Source organism: Ostrinia nubilalis, chromosome 18 (assembly GCF_963855985.1).
Source record: "Ostrinia nubilalis chromosome 18, ilOstNubi1.1, whole genome shotgun sequence".
NCBI classification, from domain to species: domain Eukaryota; kingdom Metazoa; phylum Arthropoda; class Insecta; order Lepidoptera; family Crambidae; genus Ostrinia; species Ostrinia nubilalis.
Window position 1 is genome coordinate 4,106,181 of NC_087105.1, and position 24,190 is coordinate 4,130,370.

At 45.2% G+C, this 24,190-nt stretch overlaps 2 protein-coding genes across 2 annotated transcripts in view; one reads left to right on the forward strand and one right to left on the reverse strand.

Moving 5' to 3' along the window:
• The window catches only part of LOC135080853 (DNA polymerase epsilon catalytic subunit 1), a 40,016-nt gene extending 17,277 nt beyond the window's left edge, over nt 1-22,739 (forward strand). Inside the window, exons 26-46 of the mRNA XM_063975580.1 lie at nt 153-278; nt 391-484; nt 647-828; nt 1,515-1,711; nt 1,761-1,901; nt 2,482-2,507; nt 2,941-3,022; nt 4,160-4,310; nt 4,756-4,911; nt 10,877-11,082; nt 14,221-14,365; nt 14,982-15,166; nt 15,766-15,890; nt 16,002-16,076; nt 16,596-16,756; nt 17,192-17,357; nt 17,414-17,518; nt 17,687-18,001; nt 18,945-19,123; nt 21,382-21,514; nt 22,504-22,739. Coding sequence (XP_063831650.1) covers nt 153-278; nt 391-484; nt 647-828; nt 1,515-1,711; nt 1,761-1,901; nt 2,482-2,507; nt 2,941-3,022; nt 4,160-4,310; nt 4,756-4,911; nt 10,877-11,082; nt 14,221-14,365; nt 14,982-15,166; nt 15,766-15,890; nt 16,002-16,076; nt 16,596-16,756; nt 17,192-17,357; nt 17,414-17,518; nt 17,687-18,001; nt 18,945-19,123; nt 21,382-21,514; nt 22,504-22,671 — 3,118 coding nt within the window. The 3' untranslated portion in view covers nt 22,672-22,739. The remainder of the gene's footprint in view (nt 1-152; nt 279-390; nt 485-646; nt 829-1,514; nt 1,712-1,760; nt 1,902-2,481; nt 2,508-2,940; nt 3,023-4,159; nt 4,311-4,755; nt 4,912-10,876; nt 11,083-14,220; nt 14,366-14,981; nt 15,167-15,765; nt 15,891-16,001; nt 16,077-16,595; nt 16,757-17,191; nt 17,358-17,413; nt 17,519-17,686; nt 18,002-18,944; nt 19,124-21,381; nt 21,515-22,503) is intronic.
• Nucleotides 22,740-22,976: 237 nt separating this feature from the next.
• On the reverse strand, nt 22,977-24,183 carry LOC135080372 (protein SEC13 homolog). Its single transcript, XM_063975020.1, has 2 exons — nt 23,549-24,183; nt 22,977-23,441 (listed from the first exon to the last, which is right to left on the reverse strand). Exons 1-2 carry the CDS (start codon nt 24,116-24,118, stop codon nt 23,070-23,072), a joined length of 942 nt encoding a protein of 313 aa, XP_063831090.1. The 5' UTR covers nt 24,119-24,183; the 3' UTR covers nt 22,977-23,069.
• Between the last annotated feature and the right edge of the window lie 7 nt (nt 24,184-24,190).

The following is a 24,190-nucleotide window of genomic DNA, read 5'->3' on the forward strand; positions in this document are numbered from 1 at the left end:
ACTGCGCCGCGCGTATGGAAACCCATCACACGAGTTCGCGCCATACTACGCCGCATACTATTTCTCGATACAGACGCGTGCCTACGCCCACACCAGTTTAAGCATACGGCCTAAGATATTGAAAAAACATTATAAGAAACTTTATTTTTCAGGGAGCTAATGGGTGAACTGTCAACCCCAGAAATCGAGGGCATCTACGAGACGCAGATGAGCTTAGAGTTCCGAGTACTCGTGCAGCTGGGATGTATTTGCGCTGTGGATCAAAAAGAGGCGAGACGGTAAGACCTTATTTTAAGCTGATGGTTTGCATTTTATCTTGCTTGTAGGTATGACCTTTAACTTTTTTATGTTTGGATATTAAAGTGTTTAAACATATATCATTTGTTGCAGACTAATTCAATTCGGATCAAACAATATGGATTCATTCACACTGAGTCAGTTACAGTTCAAGAGTGTTGCACATCAGCCTTATTTACAAAAAGTAGTAAGTTTCACCATTTTCTTTAAGTAGCTGATTTTCCATACTATCAGGTCTTCTAGCTGGTGTTTACCTAAATTCATATTCACAACTCAGTTTTTTATTGGTTCATCTCTTGCAATTTAGATCATAGACGTATTGTAATAAAGTAGCAATTGTTTTTATTAGGACGGCGTATCACCAGTGAAACATATCTATCTCTACCAACATGCGGCGCTCAATTCTAGCCGGAGTATGTGGGCGCTAATTCTAGGTCCTGTCAAGCGCGGGTATATCTTTGTACTCGACACGGTCAAAACCAACCAGGTGCCTAATATGAACACGCTGTACACTACAGAGCGGAGTGCCAAGTAAGTTTTCTATTGTAAATTCAATCATACATAATGAAATTATAATAAGCTTTGTAAACCTCATCATTATCGTCATCATGTTGGTGTTTTTAAAAGCGTGTTTTTAGTTTTTTAAACTATTAATTTATTAACGTCGGCCGTTTGGTGTAGTGGTTCGAAACGCACTACTATTCCGGAGGTAGCGGGTTCGATTCCCGCACAGTACAAACATTTGTGTGCATGAACATAATATTTGTTTGTATTGGACTGGGTGTGTTCTATGTATAATAAGTATGTATTTACAAAAAAAAAAGTATTTAAGTATGTTTATATCCGTTGTCTAGTACCCATAGTACAAGCTTTGCTTAGTTTGGGACTAGAAGCGCAGTGTAAAATGTCCAAAGATTTACATGGGGACTTAATGCTTGGCCAGGCTAGACGCGCCCGCCTCCTTCCCGCTTGTTTAGTCTGATGTTCATGACAGATTTTCCGTTAATTTAAAAAACAAATTTCAATTTACTATCTTAGCTCTAGGGCAGCATTATTTGAATCAAACATAACCTACACGATTCTTAAAATGTTATTTGACCCTGTAACTTTTTTGCCTGTGGTATTGTTTTTGTTATAATACTGCCTCAAGTTAAAAATGCAAGTTTCAGCACTGTCACTATTATGCCTATTTGAAAATGGTTCTTTCTTTTTCATAGAATAAACCTCGGCACCGACGAAAGCACCCTACCCGGCGCAGAACTAACATGGGAAGTGACAGTAGAAACAGAAGCGCGCGCGGTATGGCGCGGGGTCCAGCGAGCCTTGCAGCGTTACCGCGACGAGAAGTGTGGTCCCACGCTGCTGGCTATCCAGGCTGCGTTGTCCACGCCCGCGCTCATGGCGCTTATGCCTGGTGAGTGCTATAACTAGCCTGCACCTTATGTTGGTTCTACTAAGGTAAGTGACAGTAGAAACAGAAGCGCGCGCAGTATGGCGCGGGGTCCAGCGAGCCTTGCAGCGTTACCGCGACGAGAAGTGTGGTCCCACGCTGCTGGCTATCCAGGCTGCGTTGTCCACGCCCGCGCTCATGGCGCTTATGCCTGGTGAGTGCTATAACTAGCCTGCACCTTATGTTGGTTCTACTAAGGTAAGTGACAGTAGAAACAGAAGCGCGCGCAGTATGGCGCGGGGTCCAGCGAGCCTTGTAGTACCGCGACGAGAAGTGTGGTCCCACGCTGCTGGCTATCCAGGCTGCGTTGTCCACGCCCGCGCTCATGGCGCTTATGCCTGGTGAGTGCTATAACTAGCCTGCACCTTATGTTGGTTCTACTAAGGTAAGTGACAGTAGAAACAGAAGCGCGCGCAGTATGGCGCGGGGTCCAGCGAGCCTTGTAGTACCGCGACGAGAAGTGCGGCCCGACGCTGCTGGCTATCCAGGCTGCGTTGTCCACGCCCGCGCTCATGGCGCTTATGCCTGGTGAGTGTTATAACTAGCCTTACCTTATGTTGGTTCTACTAAAGTGGGAAGTGACAGTAGAAACAGAAGCGCGCGCAGTATGGCGCGGGGTCCAGCGAGCCTTGTAGTACCGCGACGAGAAGTGTGGTCCCACGCTGCTGGCTATCCAGGCTGCGTTGTCCACGCCCGCGCTCATGGCGCTTATGCCTGGTGAGTGTTATAACTAGCCATACCTTCTGTTGGTTCTACTAAGGTAAGTGACGGTAGAAACAGAAGCGCGCGCAGTATGGCGCGGGGTCCAGCGAGCCTTGTAGTACCGCGACGAGAAGTGTGGTCCCACGCTGCTGGCTATCCAGGCTGCGTTGTCCACGCCCGCGCTCATGGCGCTTATGCCTGGTGAGTGTTATAACTAGCCATACCTTCTGTTGGTTCTACTAAGGTAAGTGACGGTAGAAACAGAAGCGCGCGCAGTATGGCGCGGGGTCCAGCGAGCCTTGTAGTACCGCGACGAGAAGTGTGGTCCCACGCTGCTGGCTATCCAGGCTGCGTTGTCCACGCCCGCGCTCATGGCGCTTATGCCTGGTGAGTGTTATAACTAGCCATACCTTATGTTGGTTCTACTAAGGTAAGTGACGGTAGAAACAGAAGCGCGCGCAGTATGGCGCGGGGTCCAGCGAGCCTTGTAGTACCGCGACGAGAAGTGTGGTCCCACGCTGCTGGCTATCCAGGCTGCGTTGTCCACGCCCGCGCTCATGGCGCTTATGCCTGGTGAGTGTTATAACTAGCCTGCACCTTATGTTGTTTTCAAAGAGCCACTTTGCAAACTTCTGCACTTGTGAAAATTAGACCTGCTTGTTAAATTATTCAATCAGTCTTTAGCTATTATACGCCCATGAAAATTAGTTTCTTGAAACCATAAATCTTTAAATGGAGCAGTTGGGTAGTTGACAAATATGTCACCATTAGTGCCTTTTCACACGTCCCGGTTGCCGGCTAACCGGCGCCGGCTACCCGGCGTCAAATGAGCTTTCACACGCCCCGGTTGATGACGGCAGTATCGACTAGAGAGCCGACAAGAGTACAGTCTCGTTCATTTCATACTTTCAAAGATGGACCGTGAACAAATAATTGCAATGTGGCTTTTATATCCTAGACTGCATCCCACTTAACATCAGGTGCGATTGTGATCAAATACCTGCCTTGTTATGCATAAAAAAAAAAAAAAAATATCGAAGACGAAAATATCTGCGCCGGAAAGAAATATCAAGAAATTATTGGGTTCATACAATTAATATGAAAAGAGAAGCATTAGGTGCATTCTATACATTATTCCCAGATCTACGAGCACATGAAGACAGGTTTTTCAAGTACAACTACTTTTGATGAATTACATAACCGTTTGAAGAACTCTTTGCAACGTCAGGATACAAAAATGAGAAACTGCAACTCTCGCAGACTGTACCTGGACGACTGACCGGCCGGCGCGTGTGAAAGCTAGTTGCGTGTTCCATACACCACTGTCAGTTCGGCCGCCGGCTAACCGATGCCCGGCGACCGGACGTACAGTGGTGGATCCGGCGCGCACCCGGCGACCGCTTGCCGGGTTAATTACGCCGGAACATGTGAAAGCTACGTACCATGCCCATACACTTCACCACCGGGTACCCGGCGCCGGATAGCCGGCAACCGGAACGTGTGAAAAGGCACTTACGATCTAGTTTAGTTCTTACGATCGTTCATAACAAATAGGGTGATTCCATACTTTTGCTCGCGAGTGTATATGGGATTGGTGAGTTTTGATAGCTCTTAAAAAGTATGTCAATTGATTGTTGTGCCAAATATCTAATTGTTCAGTTATAATGAAAATGTGTGTTAAAAACTTGACTAAACAATTACTTTTTACAGGTCTATCGGATTTCCCTCTGGTGCCTTTACACGTGCGTGACGTAGAAACACTTTACAACACGCTAGAATGGCAGCGGGTCGGCGCGCGTGCAATCGTGCGCCACTACTTGAGTCTTGAGGCCGCGCTACAGCTGACTGTGGAGCAGTGCAGGTGTGTACAACAGGCCTTTTAGCCTTTTTTGTGTCTTTTTGAACAGATAAATGAGCATAGGACAACAGTAAAAAGAGGCGGTGTTCTCCAAAGTGTATGGGTAGTTGTATGTAATGTACTGACGTCGTCAATGAGGCTCAAGGCTATATTCTTTAGACCGCAGTCACCTTTAGTTCTTAACTGAGTAAGCAGTAGTGGAGCAATGCAAGAGGAGTGACGCAACAGAAATTTTACAGCATAATATGTGTACTCCGGACATGTGTCCGGAGCACATTTAAAGCCTCGCTGAGGTTTTGACATAACAGAACTTTAGTGACAAAATCGCCAAAATGATAACGTTTCAATTTCAAGATGACCGGTTCGGTAATTTCAAGTTTTGTGTGTGATTTGCTCCATTTTGCAATACATGTGGTCATAAATAGTGACTTATCTTCTCCTCCGGCAGATATTTCCACGTACCATTAGGCAACATGCCGGCGGACCCGACGCTGTTCGGCGCGGACCTGTTCTACGCGCGGCACCTGGTCAAGCACAACTTCGTACTGTGGTGTTCCAACCTCGAGCGCCCCGATCTGGGCGGGAGGGAGACTGACGACAACCGGTAAGTACTCATCATCATCATCATCTCAGCCATAGGACGTCCACTGCTGAACATAGGCCTCACCCAATGCTTTCCATGTTACCCGGTTGGTAGCGGCCTGCGTCCAGCAATGCGGTAAGTAGCAGGGAAATCCCACGTCATAAGTCGCGTGTATCCACTTCAGGGCGAGCCAACTTGATGTAATGTGGGGACCGGGAGTTGACAATGAAAGAGTGTATACTGTGCGATGCTAGTATATTTGAGTGTCAGTTTACGCAGCAACGTCAAATATATAGGTTTGGCGCGTATACATACTACACCTCCCCCCTTTTTAAAAGAAAAAATTGGTTTACAATATTTTTTCAAACATTAAATTTAGTTACAACAGTTCAAAACAAAATATCAAAAATACATTAAGAGAAAAAAAATCTAATTTCAAATGATCATAATTTTCATTACAAACCATAATTTTGTAAAAAGTAATTGAACATGAAAAAGTCTAAAAGTTTTCAGACCACATTTTTTTTTTTTAACATTCATATTTTTAGAGAAAAAAAAAATACATAAATGAGTTGACTAATTTAGAAAATTCCACATAAACTGATATTTAAATAGGATAATTTTTTGACTATCAAACATAACAATCTACACAGACAGAAAAACAGATTTTTAAAGATGTTACAGTATAAATTAAATATTTAGATGTTGTAAAATAATTTCATTACTTCCAAATTATTACGAAACAGACAATATTTAAATTTTAAAGAAAGTAATTGTTAGATATACAAAACTATAAATTCCAATTCAAATAGTAATTACAAGGTTTCTGTTTCAATAGTAAATTTAGATACCTACATAGGTACCATGAAAATATCGCCACAAAAATTATACATCGCAAAGTTTTCTTACTTACGATCTACAGAATTTAAAATATATTAAGTACTTAAAGTGTTACATATTACAGTAGTTGGGTCAAATTAATTATTTACTTTTTCCTAATTTATAAAAAACACATTACACATAATATTGCATTTTCAGTTGTGCCAGTTTTTTCCTTGATATAATAATAATAGATTCTACAGATTAAAATTTACTACTTTAATTCAGTCTTTCTAAACTCAATATCGTCAATATCCATCGATATCGACAAAACAGTATAGTGGGAACCTAAAGAAATATTTTGATGTTGAACATTATCATTTAATCAATTACATAAACATTATTCTCAAATTTTATCAATACTACAAATAATGTTAAAACATAATTATTATTATATCAGTTCCATGACTTCAAAATTTTATCTAAACAAAAAATAAACAAATATACCATTTATAGCCTGACCAGGAACATAAAAACCCTCGCCATGTTGCGGAAAACTAATGGTACTAATTTCTTTTAATGGCAACAGTAACTGAAAACTTCATTGACATGTCACCTTGCATGTCAGTCTATTGCTGTCAAAGTGTAAACAAACTTTATTTTAAATGTGCGCAATTGATTTTGTGAATTAAATTGCTAAAATCTTTTTATAGTCGTGAAAGAAGTGGTTCACAATGTGTTAAAGTATTTGTCGAAGAGAAATACTAAGGGTTCGGACAATATTTTCATTGAATAATGTTTCCGACAAAGGTTGTCAAATTGACTGACATGTTTATCGTACAGTACAGTCCACTATGAAAATTAGCTGTGGTTTGTTTCAACTACCTATTTTAAATTTTTTTGTCGCTTTCTAAATGTTGAATTTTATGGAATTGGGAAAGAAGTACCGAGTTTGATGCGTTCATGAGCAGACATTGCAGTTGAATATTCAAGTTCTGAATTTGATTATTCATGATTAATAAAATAAATCCTACTAGCTCGATTGATGGTTTCATTTAATTTATTTAAACCAGGTTACCTTTAATAATATTTTTTCGTTAATTTATGAAAATATCAAATTAGCCCGTAATCCTGAATCCTGATACATAAAGTTAGCCAATTAATTTAACACAGGTAAGACTGTACTCAGTGTTGCACTATAAAATGCAATTGTCGCGCCTCTATGCCAGGGTTTTTATGTTCCTGGTCAGGCTATACTTTCCATATTTAACACAGGCACTTTGCTAACAATCTTAACTTTTTTTTTTTTTTAAACACATCTCAATAAACATAATCTTTCTTACATTCTCCTATATTTATTACCTCTTGGGCATAATAATATCTCTCTTACTTGGCATAGTCACTTATTTAGGTAGGTACTATTTTTATTTATTTATTTATTACCTCTTATTGGGTATATGGACACATATTATTTATTTAGGCTGGCCAGCTCTATTTTTTATTCATAACACTTTTTTATTTATTTTATTTTAGGTACAGTCTGTTTATTTTATAGTCGACTTTTTATAAGACATTTTAGTCTTTGTTGCTATGCATAGACTTATTAAGGGTCATGTTTTAAGATCACTCGATCTCCAACTATTTTCACGGAGAGAAACTCGTCTACACCATGATCAAATGAAGGATCTGATTCCCTTGACAGTACCTTGTGCCCTTATTTTATATAAACGAGTCCTCTTTTAAGGTATTTTTGACCTCCAACAGCTTACACAGAGAAATCTCGTTTACACCATGATCAAACTGAAGGATTCGACGTCGTTTTGTACCTCCTTTTTTTGCCATAATTACCTTTACAACATAATTATTTCCCTTTCATAAACATTCAATTCCAAACAATAAAATCAAACGTTTGAATTCTTTAGCATAAATGATTTTGTTTACTTGTGGTTGATCATTCCACTAGTGTTACAAAATATCTCTACTAAAGTATTCCCTATTTTTAAAATAATACTTTCCATTCTACAATCAAAACAATCTATCACAATCACATAACATAATCCTTAACATCCATTTATTTCACATTCCTTTTTCACATCGTTCATTCGAATGTAACTAATGCACTCTATTGTTACAAAAGCTTTTTAATACATTCGTACTTTCAATCTGCCAAAACTATTCAAAATCTGATTTCTAATTTCTCTCTCGTAATACAAAAAATAAATCCATCTATCTCATCAAAAGTTTTCAAAAGTAAATCTTTCTGTAGTATTAGGAACCCACTATAAAACAAAACTTGATAACTATCAAACAAAATCATTCTACGTATTTAGCTTGTTCCAAATATGTTAACGTTTAAGATTTCATTAAACAACTAATTCTAAAGAACTGATAAAATGATGTCAGGCAAACAAGTTATTATGTTACAATATCTGTTGTTCATTGCTTTCCCACTAAGGTATAGCTTCATATTACTTTCTGATGAACGTCGCTAACCAAAAATGCTGATGCGGTTACACGTGCAGTCTTGTAAGTAGGTAATGCAATTATTGCGCAATACGACTATCTGAAGTTGTGAACTATGTGAATATACAATTAATTATAAAAATCGAAAAATCCTTTATAACATACATTGCAATATTTAAAATGCGTTACAAGATAAAAGTCTCAAAAATATTTTATGTGAAATATTAACACTGTCAATCAAATTAATAAGAAAGTTACTATTAAAGTTTCTGAATATAAGTCAAAATAAGTATTCAAGTTATGGAATACTTTTTATTATTACAAATAAGTTTTCTTTAATAAAAATTCATGTTTTATTCGAAATAATATGCTGTTTTTTTTTTTTTTTTAAATACTTTAACAATAGTACTGGCTCGTAATCATAAATTATGTTAATAATTTAAATGTCCTATTATGTATTTAAAAGAAAGTGATACAGTAAATAAAAAATATGTAATACCTATACTGTAGCTACGAATTTAACAAAAATGAGAATTAAATTAAATTTCAAGTGTATTATCTAATCCTGATAATAATTATGTATGAAACAAAATCAAATAATATGTAGTAGGTATCTCGAAAAATTTGAAATTAACAAAAAAAAAAATAAAGTGTTAAAGAATTTACAGGCATTGGTCTAGCTTTAATTGCCATGATTTAAGTACTCTTTATTTATTAGTAAAAACCAAATACTGTCAAAGTCTAAATTGTAAAATAATCTATTATTGTAAATAAAACGTTACAGAGGTGTTAAAAGTTAAATTGAAAAAAAAAAATCTGATCGAGTTAAAATGTTGAACAATGATAATCATAATTAATTATTTACTTTGATTTTTAGATAAATCATGATAAACTGAACAAAGTTAATAAACGCTGTATTTAGAGTAACTTACATTTACATTATTTTTTTAAATAGTCATTCGTTAAAATATCAAGTAGTTTAGCTATATCAAATCGATACAATTTATTAAATTAAAATGTATAATTTCATTCAAATAGAATATTTAAAGTAATGAAATGAAAAGTTGACTGGTAGAAATTGCTCAATGCACTATAAAGATTCTTGTAAATTACAACTAAATCTCTGCTAGGTATCTTAAATAAGTCATAGAGTTATTTGAATTTACTAAAAAAATAAGTACGTTTTTGCACATTTATTACAAAGATATAAGAAATAAAATTGAAGAATTAAAACTGTTTGAAATTTCAATTGAAAATATAATGTTTAACTTTAAATGTATCGTCTTGAAAAATACAAATAATGCTATGCACATAAAAATATTTTTATCAGTTATTTGGCACAGAAATAATGAAATTTAAAACCAACTAACGAAACAGTACAATGACTACGAAGGAATTCGCTGACGAATGTGAACCGCAAATAGCTCGACACTTACTTAGGTACTTTGATAAAATTAATTTCCAATAGTTGAAATTACGATTTGAAAATGCTTAACCTTGATTAATGTATAAAATTCTTTGCCATTAATAAATCAAAACAGAGAATTATGTAATAAAACATTCACAAGACAGCACATTTTAAAATTTAAAACTTAATTGACTCTACATAAATATTTATTGTTACCACTGAAAATTATACTGACAACCAATATTTAAAAAAAATTATGTGAAATGAATAATTTCAAATACCAATTCTAGTGATATTAAATCTTCAATTAAAACTCTTTTAATTAAGCAAACAAAATTCATTACAATGAATAATTAATAGATAAAGTCTTTAACCAATTTCTTTTAAAAGTATTGAAATTTATATTTGATGAAGTAAACTGCAAATTAATATAAAATATTTAAAAATGTATTAATAATGTTATAATTTTCGACATTATTCAGACTTCAAAATTACTTACTTAATTTGACCCTTCTACGTTAAATTCTTATTTTCTAAAAAAAATGACACCAAATAATTACACAGTGGCCACATGACTGTGAATTATATAAGCAATTAGTCATAAAAATGATTTAAAAATATTTAATGATTCGAATGTAAAATTAATATTACTTGATGTTTCCGATAATGCCTTTCTTGCTCGAGTTTTATCACCCGGCAGCACTCATCACCTTGACACGAACTCTCCCAGCAGCCAGCAATTAACCAACATCTGACTCGAACTCTCCCAGCGCCCAGCACATCACCAAACCTCTATCTGGCACCATCTACGCCCGGCAGCCAGCATTTCCATTTTTCTTAGTTTTAGATCTTCTTAAAATTCTCCGACATTCCATTTATTTCACTTGTTCTTCATATTCACTTCTTATTCCGATTCTTCACTGATTTTACTTCATTTTAGTCCATTTATATAAACACCAATTAATTCGTTATTTAATTGCACAGCACTGCCCTAAGGCAGCACTGGCAGGGTCGCCATGTAATGTGGGGACCGGGAGTTGACAATGAAAGAGTGTATACTGTGCGATGCTAGTATATTTGAGTGTCAGTTTACGCAGCAACGTCAAATATATAGGTTTGGCGCGTATACATACTACATTGATTTAATGAATTGAATAACACAGGTGACGGGAAAAAAACGGTAAACGGTACCTATGTAATAATTTAGAATCTCTCTGAACTTAGCCACATACTGTCACTGACTAAACTCGAAATAAAACTGAATAAAGCATGAACAAAATGACATCGTTTCAACAGACTAGTGAGCGAAGTGGAGGAACTATCCGGCTGCACGCACAACGCGAGTGGCGCCTACAACACCGTGTGCGTGGAGCTAGAGAGCGACGCGCTGGCCGTGTGCGCGCTGCTACAAGCGCAGCACGTGCTGCAGGCCGAGGGCACCAGCGCCGCCACCTCCTTCGGCGCGCAGCACGCCAGCATCCAGCAGGCGCTGCACCACACCGGTAACTAGCGCGCTGCACTCACGCGGCGCCTGCACTGTGCGCGGACTAGAGAGCGACGCGCTGGCCGTGTGCGCGCTGCTACAAGCGCAGCACGTGCTGCAGGCCGAGGGCACCAGCGCCGCCACCTCCTTCGGCGCGCAGCACGCCAGCATCCAGCAGGCGCTGCACCACACCGGTAACTAGCGCGCTGCACTCACGCGGCGCCTGCACTGTGCGCGGACTAGAGAGCGACGCGCTGGCCGTGTGCGCGCTGCTACAAGCGCAGCACGTGCTGCAGGCCGAGGGCACCAGCGCCGCCACCTCCTTCGGCGCGCAGCACGCCAGCATCCAGCAGGCGCTGCACCACACCGGTAACTAGCGCGCTGCACTCACGCGGCGCCTGCACTGTGCGCGGACTAGAGAGCGACGCGCTGGCCGTGTGCGCGCTGCTACAAGCGCAGCACGTGCTGCAGGCCGAGGGCACCAGCGCCGCCACCTCCTTCGGCGCGCAGCACGCCAGCATCCAGCAGGCGCTGCACCACACCGGTAACTAGCGCGCTGCACTCACGCGGCGCCTGCACTGTGCGCGGACTAGAGAGCGACGCGCTGGCCGTGTGCGCGCTGCTACAAGCGCAGCACGTGCTGCAGGCCGAGGGCACCAGCGCCGCCACCTCCTTCGGCGCGCAGCACGCCAGCATCCAGCAGGCGCTGCACCACACCGGTAACTAGCGCGCTGCACTCACGCGGCGCCTGCACTGTGCGCGGACTAGAGAGCGACGCGCTGGCCGTGTGCGCGCTGCTACAAGCGCAGCACGTGCTGCAGGCCGAGGGCACCAGCGCCGCCACCTCCTTCGGCGCGCAGCACGCCAGCATCCAGCAGGCGCTGCACCACACCGGTAACTAGCGCGCTGCACTCACGCGGCGCCTGCACTGTGCGCGGACTAGAGAGCGACGCGCTGGCCGTGTGCGCGCTGCTACAAGCGCAGCACGTGCTGCAGGCCGAGGGCACCAGCGCCGCCACCTCCTTCGGCGCGCAGCACGCCAGCATCCAGCAGGCGCTGCACCACACCGGTAACTAGCGCGCTGCACTCACGCGGCGCCTGCACTGTGCGCGGACTAGAGAGCGACGCGCTGGCCGTGTGCGCGCTGCTACAAGCGCAGCACGTGCTGCAGGCCGAGGGCACCAGCGCCGCCACCTCCTTCGGCGCGCAGCACGCCAGCATCCAGCAGGCGCTGCACCACACCGGTAACTAGCGCGCTGCACTCACGCGGCGCCTGCACTGTGCGCGGACTAGAGAGCGACGCGCTGGCCGTGTGCGCGCTGCTACAAGCGCAGCACGTGCTGCAGGCCGAGGGCACCAGCGCCGCCACCTCCTTCGGCGCGCAGCACGCCAGCATCCAGCAGGCGCTGCACCACACCGGTAACTAGCGCGCTGCACTCACGCGGCGCCTGCACTGTGCGCGGACTAGAGAGCGACGCGCTGGCCGTGTGCGCGCTGCTACAAGCGCAGCACGTGCTGCAGGCCGAGGGCACCAGCGCCGCCACTTCCTTCGGCGCGCAGCACGCCAGCATCCAGCAGGCGCTGCACCACACCGGTAACTAGCGCGCTGCACTCACGCGGCGCCTGCACTGTGCGCGGACTAGAGAGCGACGCGCTGGCCGTGTGCGCGCTGCTACAAGCGCAGCACGTGCTGCAGGCCGAGGGCACCAGCGCCGCCACCTCCTTCGGCGCGCAGCACGCCAGCATCCAGCAGGCGCTGCACCACACCGGTAACTAGCGCGCTGCACTCACGCGGCGCCTGCACTGTGCGCGGACTAGAGAGCGACGTGCTGGCCGTTAACGCTGCATTAGGCAGAAGGCCACTTCGTAAGGGTCTTGCCACAATGGCGGATTGCAAGCGGAGCGCCAGGCACGCCGCGGTCTCCAAAATGCTTGCAAAATGCCGCGGTGTGTTCCGAGGTACCACACCGCGCCGCTGCTCCGCCCAGAAAACGCTTGCAATCCGCCAGTGTGGCAAGGCCCTAAAGAAGTTTTCAACATAACCCATTTGACATTAGGAATGATTCAGTACACAGAACTAACGGCCGATGGGGCAGCAAGGTTCTGGAGTGGAGGCCACGTACCGGAAAACGTCCACTCACAATGTGGACCGAGGACCTCATAAAGGTAGCAAGAAGGCGCTGGATGCAGGCTACCAATGATGATGATGAACGGGTTTCAATAGCAGCTTTTATGTAGCAGAAATCAGAAATCAGAAATATTTATTTGCTTTTACATGGTTTTACTACGTAGTACTTATTATTATTCTGTGGTTTTACAAGATATTATTATTACAATTGGCATGTCCACATGTTGACTTAATTAGTCATGCAAATATTGAGAAAAAAAAATGTAAGTACAAAATAACAATAATAAATTACAGCGTTTGAATGTCAGGATTATTATTACAATGGATTATATTAACATGCTTTACAATAAATAATTCTAGTCGAGAAAATTAAATAGTCTGTTAGTCATAATAATTTGTCGTCAAAGTATTCTTGTACTGAGTAATAGCATTTATTCAAAAGCCAGATATGGACCTTTTTTTTAAACAACTCTAGTGGCAACAGTTTAAAAAATTCAGGCAACTTGTTATATATTTTAATAGCCATACAATAGGGGCTTCGTTTAAATAATTGCAGTCTTATGCTAGGAAACATTATTCTATTTTGGTGTCTCGTTTGCTTATTTTTATATTGGCCTCTTGTAACAAAATATTGAGGGTTTTGTTTTACAAATATACACATTTGTTTTATGTACAAGCATGGTAATGGTAAAATTTTAAGTTGTAAGAATAAGGGTTTACAAGACTCCAAAAAATGTGCTCTGCAAATTGCCCTTATACATTTTTTTTGTGCTATGAAAACTTTGTTTATATCAACTGAGTTACCCCATAACAAAGTACCGTAGTTGAGTAGGGACGACACATAACCATGATACGCAGAAATAGCAGTTTCGGTAGACGAAATATTACTGAGACGTCGTAAAGCGTATACAAATTTATTAATTTTTAGCGACCCTGACCCAAGTAACTCTCGTGGCCGAGTAATTTTGAAGAATGACTTTTAGTCCATCATTGTTAATATTTTCTAAACCTATCACCATTATATCACAGGCGCCAACGCGTCCCTAACCTACGACGAGGCGGCGCAGGTGAGCGGCGCCTTCAAGGTGCTGCGCGGCATGATCGCGTCGTGGCTGCGTGACGTCACGCAGTACAAGAACGTGTTCGCCGACTTCCAGATCTCACATTTCTATAGGTAACACATGAATGAACAGATAAAGTAGCTTGCTGCGACTGGCAAAGCTAAGGGTAAGGCGACGGTGACCGCGATAGGGAGGATTCCGGGTGAAGCTCGCTTTCACCTTCGGCCTGATCATCACTTACCATCAGGTGAGATACAGGCCAAGAGCATCCACGTTGTCGTTGTGTATAAAAAAACAAAAAAGAGGATTCTAGGTGGCGACGCGTCGTTGAGCTACGACGGCGGCGCAGATAGGGTCACAATACCGGTTTCACTGAAACCGAAAAACCGGTGAAAGTGGTTTTCTTACCTTTTTGAAAACGGTTTTCAAAGTCAAAACCGGATTATCGGTTTTTTAATGACAAAAAAATTCACAAAAATTCTTAGTAACGTAGCGTACCGGAAAACGCAGCGTGGGACGTCCACCTACAAGGTGGACCGACGACATCGTAAAGGTAGCAGGGAAGCGCTGGACGCAGGCCGCTACCAATCGATCAACATGGAAAGCATTGGGGGAGGCCTATGTTCAGCAGTGGACGTCCTATGGCTGAAATGATGATGATGATGATGAACGTTACAATACTATGGCGTCACAGAGTTATCGGTTAACAACTTAAATATTATTTGTCAGGTGGCTAAAGACTCCTACATCGCTGTTATACGACCCAGCGCTGCGGCGAACTCTATACAACTTGATGAAGAAGTTGTTCCTTATGCTGGTAGCAGAGTTCAAGCGATTGGGCTCGCTCATCGTGTACGCGGATTTTAACAAGATTCTGTTGTGTACTAAGAAGAATTCGGTCCTTGATGGCATTGGTGAGTAAATTTGAACCTTAACTACTGTGTTTGAGAGATTTATTTTGTTTAATCCGTCTAATTCCCAACACGACTGACCACAGCGTGGGGCGCGGTGACTGACGCCCGTTTTCACCATCAATCTCTAATTTTAAGTGACCCCTATGGTAAAACATAAGGCCACGCGACCATTTCAAACCGGTTTCAAACTGGTCGCGTCATGTGTGGTCTCTCAACGGAATCTATGGCAGAAACTTAGATGCAACTCAAAAGTAACTAGAAGTTGCAGTTTCGTTGCAAATGCGTTTCACTGTGTGTTCTGGGCTTAACAGGAATTTTGTTTTCAAATTGGTCACTTAAAAATTAGGGATTGATGGTGAAAACGGGCATGAATCTTCCATTTGCTTTTGGTAAATAAAAGGGTCTTCCTTCTGCAATTGAGACTAAAAAACCTGATGATGTTTCTGCTTAATCATCATGACTTATTTTTTTAGTCTGGAGACCGTTGCGACAGAATTGATACCATGTTGTTATACCTCAATTAATTACTATACATACCTACTTAAATCTTCAACATAAAATAAAAACTTGTTAAAGCTGACATATTTATCATCCATCAGGCTATGTGGAGTTCGTGGTGCAAAGCATCAGGAACAAAGAACTCTTCCACGGAATCGACATCCGATACAAGCAGTGCTGGTCCTACCTACTCTGGTTAGACGAAGCCAACCACGCTGGAATACAGGTATTACTTTTCTCTTATATGCAGGCAACAAAAGAGAATCTTGTTTATTTTATTCACCCAGCAAAAGATTCAGGAAAGAAGTATTTTATGATTGATTTTGTTTTACCTCAGGGTAAACTGCCTGAAGGACTAGTTGAAGTTGGATCATCACAAGTGCCTTCGACGGAAGAGAATGGGGAAGACGAGGTATGTATTCTCCGCGCCAATCGACACTGGCAATTGTAAATATTTAAGATAAAAATTTACTCAAACCAAGATTAAACTATCGTAGGGTGGGTTGCACCATCTTACTTTAACTTTGACAAACGTCAAAAATCTGTCAAACACAAAAAGCACCGGTTATCGTCATAGTTACCGTTAAAGTTAGGTCGTGCAACTCAGCCTTAGTATCTTTAGTTACTTTGCAATCAAAGTTACATTTTCTCAAATATTTTGGTATCAAATCAATGTTATTCGACTTTATTGGTTGGACTTTGTCAGTTTCAGTTGATTATTGGTTATGCTTAATCAACTTTAAATCAGCTTGTAAACTTAGGTCCGGTTTGCACCAAGGTGGAGCGGAGCAGAGAAATGTTTTGAATAATCAATCAGATTTCTTTCTGTCAGGTCTTGGTGGAAACCGGGCTTAAGACATAGTTCGTGGGCCAGACCTAAACATTTGTTGTGAACTCTATGTCGTTCAGTAGGCCCTGTCTTTATTTCCAGGACGGCTCAATAACGATGCAGTGGAACCTCTCCCAGTTCCTACCAGCGGCAGTGCGTGAGCAGTTCACGGCAGCTATAGCCGGCTTCCTGAGCGCGGCGTACTCGGAACCCGCGCGACTGCCCGCGCTGCTACAAGGAGAAATTGCTCAGAAACTGTTCCAGTGAGTAGCAGTGCAGATACTACATAACAGTAGTCCTACTGCGGTGTCGGTGTCACTATTAATCTTAAGCAACTTAGCTGGACAAGCTTTTCGGAATAAAAATTATGTCACACCTGATACAACTTTAAATAATACAAAACATCATTTTACGGGCTATTTTTCATTACCGCACTGCCTGTGTAGTAAATAAGGGATCCCGTACACTAGCGTCTTTCCAGTATCGGCGTTTCGCCAGCTTTTGAAGCGCTTGCGCAGCGTTGACGCCGCGCGTGCTGCGTAGATCTCGCGTTCGGCAGCCGCTCAGCATTGGCGACGCGTTATAGAGTTGGTGCGCCGCGTCGACCCTGCGCAAGCGATGACCCTCGAAAGATGCTAGTGCGGGGGGTTCCTAAAGTCTGAAAAAATAATAGCCTGTAACTTTCTTCCCTTTCATAGAGTGACAGAGAAGATCCACAGTCGCATGCCGTCACTACGCGCGGCGGACGTGACGCCGCAGCCGGGGCTCCGCTCGGACGCGCTGCCCGCCGGCGCCACGCCCGCGCTGCTGTACGTCGCCGCCGTCTGCAAGGCGCTCTCGCTGGACGCGGCGCTGCAGCACGAGGTGACGTCACAGGGACAGCCGCGTGCGTCACCACGCGGGCGGACGTGACGTCACAGCCGGGGCTCCGCTCGGACGCGCTGCCCGCCGGCGCCACGCCCGCGCTGCTGTACGTCGCCGCCGTCTGCAAGGCGCTCTCGCTGGACGCGGCGCTGCAGCACGAGGTGACGTCACAGGGACAGCCGCGTGCGTCACCACGCGGGCGGACGTGACGTCACAGCCGGGGCTCCGCTCGGACGCGCTGCCCGCCGGCGCCACGCCCGCGCTGCTGTACGTCGCCGCCGTCTGCAAGGCGCTCTCGCTGGACGCGGCGCTGCAGCACGAGGTGACGTCACAGGGACAGCCGCGTGCGTCACCACGCGGGCGGACGTGACGTCACAGCCGGGGCTCCGCTCGGACGCGCTGCCCGCCGGCGCCACGCCCGCGCTGCTGTACGTCGCCGCCGTCTGCAAGGCGCTCTCGCTGGACGCGGCGCTGCAGCACGAGGTGACGTCACAGGGACAGCCGCGTGCGTCACCACGCGGGCGGACGTGACGTCACAGCCGGGGCTCCGCTCGGACGCGCTGCCCGCCGGCGCCACGCCCGCGCTGCTGTACGTCACCGCCGTCTGCAAGGCGCTCTCGCTGGACGCGGCGCTGCAGCACGAGGTGACGTCACAGGGACAGCCGCGTGCGTCACCACGCGGGCGGACGTGACGCCGCAGCCGGGGCTCCGCTCGGACAGTTGTTACAGAAGTTAACAATATTTAGGATAACCTGGACCCCGATAGCTAGATACTAAGTACAGGCACAGAATAATAATAAGTACTACGTACAGAAGTTTTACTTCGCGAAGGTATTTAAAAAAATGTATGCTCAATGTCATTAACAATATGGTGTAATTTAGCCTGTCTCAAGAGTCAAGCACCATTTTGTTGACAAACGTCAGTGATCGGCACTGCGCCGAAGCTATAGGGCTGACTTCGGTAAAATGATGTGACGTGAGGTGCCAAACTGCGGAAAATGGCGGAGGAAATACATGATTTAGCATGAATTATCATGAATAATATTAACTACTTATTTACCTCTCAGTGTCTTGAGGCAACTTAAAAAAGTACATTCTGTGTTTTTATTATTATTTAGGCAGTTAAATACTGCACAGTATTTAGTACACCATTTTCTTTATTTTCTTCCAATGATGGAACGAACGATTCTTGTGTATGAACACAAGAATACGCGTGCGTGAGTCAATGTTCGCTCGTATGTGAGGCCTTGTCGAATAGTATCCTGTAGGTGGGCATCGTGCGTGTTTTGTTTTCGATGTAAACTCGCGGAGATGAACAGGCCTGGTACAGGTCGCGCAGCGATTTCAAATAACAAATACACTAGTTACCTACCTTGCTCTTGCTACACATAATGAATGTGTGCAAGCGAGACAGAAAGCGCTTGTCAAGAGTCAGACTTCACATGACGTCAGCGCGGCGAGCGCATACAGATGCATATTTATCTTTATCGCCTCGACTCTCGCTGCGCGACTTTATAACATTATTGACTTTGTTGTCAAATTATTTTCTTGTAAAAACTATCATTAAAAAACCATCTCCATTTCCAGGTGACCCTCCTCAGACGGAATCTCCTACGCCTGATCGGCGTCGGCGAGTTTAGCTCACTGGCCGAATGGCGCGACCCGTGCGCGTCGTGCGTGCTCAGCGAGGTCATCTGCAAGGTGTGCAACCACTGCCGCGACCTCGACCTCTGCCGCGACCCCGGGCGCGCGCTGCAGGGCGACGTGTGAGTAGTGTGTGCACCATCATCAGCTCGCTAGCGGAGCGGCGCGACCCGTGCGCTCGTGCGTGCTCCGCGAGGTCATCTGCAAGGTGTGCAACCACTGCCGCGACCTCGACCTCTGCCGCGACCCCGGGCGCGCGCTGCAGGGCGACGTGTGAGTAGTGTGTGCACCATCATCAGCTCGCTAGCGGAGCGGCGCGACCCGTGCGCTCGTGCGTGCTCCGCGAGGTCATCTGCAAGGTGTGCAACCACTGCCGCGACCTCGACCTCTGCCGCGACCCCGGGCGCGCGCTGCAGGGCGACGTGTGAGTAGTGTGTGCACCATCATCAGCTCGCTAGCGGAGCGGCGCGACCCGTGCGCTCGTGCGTGCTCAGCGAGGTCATCTGCAAGGTGTGCAACCACTGCCGCGACCTCGACCTCTGCCGCGACCCCGGGCGCCCGCTGCAGGGCGACGTGTGAGTAGTGTGTGCACCATCATCAGCTCGCTAGCGGAGCGGCGCGACCCGTGCGCTCGTGCGTGCTCAGCGAGGTCATCTGCAAGGTGTGCAACCACTGCCGCGACCTCGACCTCTGCCGCGACCCCGGGCGCGCGCTGCAGGGCGACGTGTGAGTAGTGTGTGCACCATCATCAGCTCGCTAGCGGAGCGGCGCGACCCGTGCGCTCGTGCGTGCTCAGCGAGGTCATCTGCAAGGTGTGCAACCACTGCCGCGACCTCGACCTCTGCCGCGACCCCGGGCGCGCGCTGCAGGGCGACGTGTGAGTAGTGTGTGCACCATCATCAGCTCGCTAGCGGAGCGGCGCGACCCGTGCGCTCGTGCGTGCTCAGCGAGGTCATCTGCAAGGTGTGCAACCACTGCCGCGACCTCGACCTCTGCCGCGACCCCGGGCGCGCGCTGCAGGGCGACGTGTGAGTAGTGTGTGCACCATCATCAGCTCGCTAGCGGAGCGGCGCGACCCGTGCGCTCGTGCGTGCTCAGCGAGGTCATCTGCAAGGTGTGCAACCACTGCCGCGACCTCGACCTCTGCCGCGACCCCGGGCGCGCGCTGCAGGGCGACGTGTGAGTAGTGTGTGCACCATCATCAGCTCGCTAGCGGAGCGGCGCGACCCGTGCGCTCGTGCGTGCTCCGCGAGGTCATCTGCAAGGTGTGCAACCACTGCCGCGACCTCGACCTCTGCCGCGACCCCGGGCGCGCGCTGCAGGGCGACGTGTGAGTAGTGTGTGCACCATCATCAGCTCGCTAGCGGAGCGGCGCGACCCGTGCGCTCGTGCGTGCTCCGCGAGGTCATCTGCAAGGTGTGCAACCACTGCCGCGACCTCGACCTCTGCCGCGACCCCGGGCGCGCGCTGCAGGGCGACGTGTGAGTAGTGTGTGCACCATCATCAGCTCGCTAGCGGAGCGGCGCGACCCGTGCGCTCGTGCGTGCTCAGCGAGGTCATCTGCAAGGTGTGCAACCACTGCCGCGACCTCGACCTCTGCCGCGACCCCGGGCGCCCGCTGCAGGGCGACGTGTGAGTAGTGTGTGCACCATCATCAGCTCGCTAGCGGAGCGGCGCGACCCGTGCGCTCGTGCGTGCTCAGCGAGGTCATCTGCAAGGTGTGCAACCACTGCCGCGACCTCGACCTCTGCCGCGACCCCGGGCGCGCGCTGCAGGGCGACGTGTGAGTAGTGTGTGCACCATCATCAGCTCGCTAGCGGAGCGGCGCGACCCGTGCGCTCGTGCGTGCTCAGCGAGGTCATCTGCAAGGTGTGCAACCACTGCCGCGACCTCGACCTCTGCCGCGACCCCGGGCGCGCGCTGCAGGGCGACGTGTGAGTAGTCATTTCACCATACCATCATCATTTCAACCATAGGATGACCACAGCAGCACATGTATAGGATTCCCCCAATGATTTTCAGATTGGTCAGTTGGAAGCAGCCTGCATTTTTTTAGGTCACCTGTCCACCTAATGGGTGGATGTCCTACGCCACGCTTGCCGGTGCGACGTGCCATCCACTCCAGACCCTTGCTGCCCCATCAGCCATCAGTTCTGCGTGCTATGCTGCTGCCCTAAGCCCAGTCTATAATCTATGGATACGGATTACAGATGTAAAACTAAGAGTAACTTTATAAAACCTAGTCTAGTCTATTAAGAAAATATTAGCAATATACCTAATTACGCGCGAGCGATAAGGGTGGGTAGCTTGGGGTCATTAGACGAAATTCTATGTCCTCGGCGACCGGACTTTAGTTGTAATAATGTTGTTCTTTTCTCAGGCCGGTCTGCGTCTGCCCTACTTGCGGTACGGCGTACGACAACCAAGAGCTGGAGTGGAGACTGATCGAGACCATGAACAGGCGGGCTATGACCTACACGCTCCAAGACCTCATCTGCAGCAGGTGCCATCAGGTTGGTACCCATTAAGGAAATAGTCCGGAACTAAATGATTACTTAGATAAGCACAAGTATAGCATTATTATAATCTGTTTTTAGATAACTTTAATCCATTTCATAAAAAGTCGTAAAAATGACGATTTGGTGGATTACTTCATGTGTAATGTAGTGCTGCCTACACAAGTAAACATTGCCACTCTGCAGTATTAATTTTGTTTAGGCTAGTTTAGTTATAAGAACATCACTTTATTTTCACGTGTTTCACATTCATCCACTAATAAACACTGAATTAAAATGTAGAGAATAGTCACCTACAGAAAAGACTCTTATACCTATTCTTTAAAGAAAGAAATCATGAATTTTAGTTCTGACTACAATCTTAGCTGTCTTTTAAAACATTAAATAGCCTAGAGCAGTGGTTCCCAAAGTTGTCTAGGCTACGACTCATCTAATACAAATTCCCAAACTCGGGAACCACCTAAGTATAGGAAATTTCGCCCGCTGCCCATCGGTAGGGTGGTGGTGTTTCGTTATACAGGCAAGGTCCACTAAATAAAACTCAGTAAAACTCATTTATTTCTGTAAGTAGGCTTTAAAAAAGCACTTTTACACGTCCCAGTATTAACCCTACCACTGCTTCAGGACAATAAATGGGCCAGTGCTGAGAAGAAGCAGCGCAAGAAACTCAGACACTATTGTCAGCCTCTTTTTCAAATGTTTACAGGTTTTCAAAATACATAGTTATAAATATTTATGCGAGCTAGGCAGTTACGCATCCCAAACATTTTTATCTTTTAAATAATCATCGACTTTATAGTAGCCCTTTTTCATTAAGGTACTTTTAATATGTGCTTTGAATTTATGAATGGGTAGTTCTACAACAGTTTGTGGTAATTTATTAAATAATTTAATACATTTCCCCATAAATGAATTCCCAATGGTCGCTCGCGACCCATAGTTTGGGAAACCCTGGCCTAGAGCATAAAATAATGAATTTGTCACAGATAAAGCGCGAGAACCTATCAACGGTGTGCGACTGCGCCGGCGACTTCGCGCCGCTAATGCCTGCGCGGGAGGTGCGCGCGCAACTAGATACCTTCGCCACCATCGCGCGCTACTACCGCATGCCGCTGCTCATGGAGCTTATACAGTTCAACCTGGCCAACATGTGATAATTAGAATAAGAATTGTGTAATAAATTAGATTAAGGATTATGTTATTAAATATTTTTATAATGATATATTGTTTTCAATTTGTTACATACCATTTTTCCTTTAATAGGGTGGGTTATAGAGTAACTTGTAATATTGTCTGTTAATTATGCCTTTGGTAAATAAAAACTGCAACTTGCAACAGACAAAATACTAGAGAAGTACTAAATAAACAGTAGATGGCTGCAACAGCCATTTCGTTTAAGAAATACTGTATAATTTTTAGCACAAATATAGATCTACATCAACAACAAATAAAACAAGAATTTAATAATCACAATGTATATTTTACAATTATATTAGATACTAACTCAAAATAATTACACAAATTAATTAGAATTAAAGAAACAAAAATAAATTTAAAGTGTACTTCTTTCTTCATTGGGGGTCTGGCCTAATCCTTTGGCTACCTCGCTTATACATAACCACTGGCCGTCAGGGCTCTCTTTCCAGAGGCTTACTTTGTTGTCCCCTCCGGAGACGGCCAGGATGTTGCCGGTCAGTGACCAGCTCAAGCTCCAAACGACATCATCGAAAGTATTCAGAATGGTGGGGGTCCATGAAACATTGTCATCACTAGTCCAGATCACCACTCGCTTGTCCTGTGAGCAGCTGGCGATCATAGACCTTTGTAATCCAAGAGAGGGGGCCCAAGCTACATCTCTGACCCAGTCCATGTGCATTTCAAGGCGATTCTCTTCTATCCATTGGTCTCCTTGCTCTCTCCAAATCTAAAATACACAAAAAATGTTCAAGTATTAGCAACATAACTAAAACTTGTGAATAAAAATAAACAGGAACTGAGTAATAATAATAAATGTTACCAAGTTATCTGTACCTTTATCAAATTGTCACATCCTCCAGATACTATTCTCTTGGGTGCATCTTTATTGGAGAGAGGGTCTAGGTTCAAGTCTGCTGATATTGCAGGACACCAGCTGACTGAGTTGACGCCAATAGCATGAGCACCTGTTATTTTCTTCACATCCCAATTGCCACTGTCCAGCACATTAGTGATGATCGATATGGAACCGTCGGAACTGCAGCAAGCCAGTATCAGGCCATACTCTGCCGGTGCCCACGCCACTGAGTTCACCGAACTCTCATGTCCAGTATATTCGTACAGCTTGGTCCATTCGCCGGACTCTTTCCATATAATGACTTTTCTATCGTATGAACACGAAGCCAAGAGATTACCGTACTTAGGATGAGCCCAGGCAACCTGCCACACTGGTCCGAAATGCCCCTTCAAGTCGGCAGCAAGTGTTTGGGTACCACTTTTGATGTCGTATATTTTTACTGAATTATCTGACGAGCAGGTGGCTAGCCGCAATCCATAATAGTCCAATTCGGCATCGTGTATCATATCTTCATGGCCGGTATCAATAGTATTTAGTACGGTAATCATTTTGGAAAAAGTGCAACCACACAACTCGAATCTCACACAACACGCAACTGTCAGATGTCGGTTGACGTGGAA

What these genes read in the sequence shown, in the direction of transcription:
- LOC135080372 (XM_063975020.1), bottom strand. Translation starts at nt 24,118, where the DNA reads ATGATTACCGTACTAAATACTATTGATACCGGCCATGAAGATATGATA. An exon ending in GATGTGACAATTTGATAAAG is followed by an intron (nt 23,442 to 23,548) that starts GTACAGATAACT and finishes TGTGTATTTTAG; the next exon opens with ATTTGGAGAGAGCAAGGAGA.